General features: G+C 31.8%; 1 protein-coding gene across 1 annotated transcript; it reads left to right on the top strand.

The window, feature by feature from the left end:
- Window positions 1-6: 6 nt before the first annotated feature.
- On the top strand, window positions 7-2,411 carry LOC109591425 (cytosolic 10-formyltetrahydrofolate dehydrogenase-like; the record flags this gene model as incomplete). The annotated part of the gene is made up of 6 exons (XM_020007163.1): window positions 7-75; window positions 140-227; window positions 284-377; window positions 2,014-2,113; window positions 2,158-2,330; window positions 2,375-2,411. Coding segments are annotated over exons 1-6 (561 nt in total), but the record flags the coding sequence as incomplete, so codon positions are not given.
- Between the last annotated feature and the right edge of the window lie 4 nt (window positions 2,412-2,415).

Genomic DNA, 2,415 nt, shown 5'->3' with positions numbered 1-2,415 from the left:
CCTCTTATGATGCTTGCATGGAAGATAAGCCCTTGTCTAGCTGCTGGAAATACAGTTGTACTCAAACCGGCTCAAGTTAGTCAGCATCTTAATGAAATCTTTATCTACCTCATTCACTCTCTCTTTCTCTAATTATCAGGTAACTCCATTAACAGCTTTAAAGTTTGCTGAGCTATCAGCTAGAGCTGGATTCCCTAAAGGAGTCATCAACATTCTTCCTGGAAAAGGTACTCATTTTGTATTTTGAATATTATCAGTGTATATCATTGTTGTTATAATACAGGGTCTATAGTTGGTCAAGGATTGTGCGATCATATGGATGTCAGAAAAATTGGTTTCACTGGCTCGACTGAAGTTGGTAAAGGAATAATGAAGAGGTATTTGCACTATGTGTTGTTGTTTTCAACAATAATAGCTACTTGCATTCATTTACTTTAACAAGCTCTTATTAACTGGAATTAATAAAATCATTATTGTGCAGAAAATGTACCAATTATTATAGCAAGGTTACATAAGTTTTGCGAGCCATTTTGAAGTGAATTCTACTTACATGTAATGCAAGATGTTACTAATTGTCAAAGATTTGATACACAAGTTGCTCAGTCTAAGACCCTGTACTATATAGGGAACTATGTAGGGCAAAAGGTATTTCACCCAAATGATATCAATTAATTTCTAATGCAAAATTATAAGTTTGAGCTAGTTCCAATCATTATTACAAATTTTGAGCTTAAAAATTTTGCCAAAAACTCTCTAACCCCTGTACTACATAATATTTTATCAAAAATGGTTAGGAGAAAAATCTAAATTTTTTTAAAGCTTTAGCTGATTTTGATCATGTTCTATGAATTTTCTCAAAATTTCGTCAAAATGAAAACCTGTACTAATTAAGTTTAAAATTTCAAAAAAGAATGAGGATTTACTCCATAGTTTGTGTTAATTCATTTTAAGCTATCCTATACGTATCAACTTCATGTAACATGTTTCAAGCTCGATTGACTCCTGTATAAAATATGTTTCATAGTGTATGGTGGCCTTAAATCATGATTGCACAATACATTGTTTTGATAACACATTGTTACCTCAAAACATGACAGAAAGTAATGTACTAAATGACTATCCTTGAATTTTCCACAGGATTTTAGCATGGTGCTCATGCAGCTTCTTTGCCAAGTTGCTCAAAAATTAGACCAGAGACCCTGTCTTAGGGTATTCAAAAAATCACAAGAAAATAATTTGGCATTTTTATAATTTTTTTTGATACATATACATGTACTTATTTTGCGTAGAAAGTTTGAGTTGATTCCAATGAAATTTAGATTTTTTTACAAATTTTTAAAGTTACTTAAATATTGGGCCAAAGTCCCTGTACTATAGTACAGGATCTTTGGCTGAATTTTCCCAAAATTAATATAAAAATTCTCCATTTTTATAATTATTAGGATTCTTGACCGAATTTTGCCAAAATGAACAGGCAAAAGTTCTCCATTTTAATAATTTTTCCTAGTGCACATTCATGTGCATATGTTTCATAGAAAATTTGATCTGGTTTTGATCAAATTTGGATTTTTACAAGTTTTTAAAGTTACTTAAAAATTAGGCCAAAGTCCCTGTACAGAGTCTTTGGCCAAATTTCACCAAAAATGAATAGAAAAGAATTTTTCATTTTTATAATTTTTTGATACATATACATACCTTTACTGTGTATCATTTTTGAGCTGATTCTGATCAAGTTTGGATTTATTTATAAAATTTTAAAGTTGCTCCAAATGCCATGTACTGTAATAATAGTGCTTAGCATGCTTCTTGGGAAACCCTGCCAACATCAATCCTTATGTTTTAATGTAAATTGGCTTAGCTGGTACAATGTAGAAAGGAATTTGCATCAGAATTAAGATTAGAGTTATTGCTGGTATCATTTACAACCTAACTTGCCTTTTTGTGTGATAAATACACTGTGAATCCTACTCATTCATTTTTTGTATGTAATCACTTGTACTTATTTTATTTTAGTTGTGCTGAGAGTAATGCTAAACGAGTATCACTTGAGTTAGGTGGTAAATCCCCACTCATCATCTTTAGTGATTGTGATCTTGATAGAGCTGTTAGACAAGTTAGATATAACACTGACCGAGTGTGTGTTTATTATTGAATCAGTCACTAGGTGCAGTGTTCTTCAATAAAGGGGAAAACTGTATTGCTGCTGGACGTTTGTTTGTTGAAAGACAAATACATGATGAATTTATTGAGAGAGTAATTGAAGAGGTTAAGAAAATGAAGATAGGTGATCCACTGGATCGCTCAGTATCTCATGGCCCTCAGAATCACAAGTAAACACTTTATTAGTAACTATTGTTCCTATCTGTAACAATAGAGCTCATCTTGATAGCTTGATACATTATATTAAGGTGGGAG

Source organism: Amphimedon queenslandica, unplaced genomic scaffold, assembly GCF_000090795.2.
Source record: "Amphimedon queenslandica unplaced genomic scaffold, v1.1 AMPQUscaffold_8208_Cont19847, whole genome shotgun sequence".
Lineage (NCBI taxonomy): Eukaryota > Metazoa > Porifera > Demospongiae > Haplosclerida > Niphatidae > Amphimedon > Amphimedon queenslandica.
This window is presented reverse-complemented; position numbering and strand designations above follow the sequence as displayed.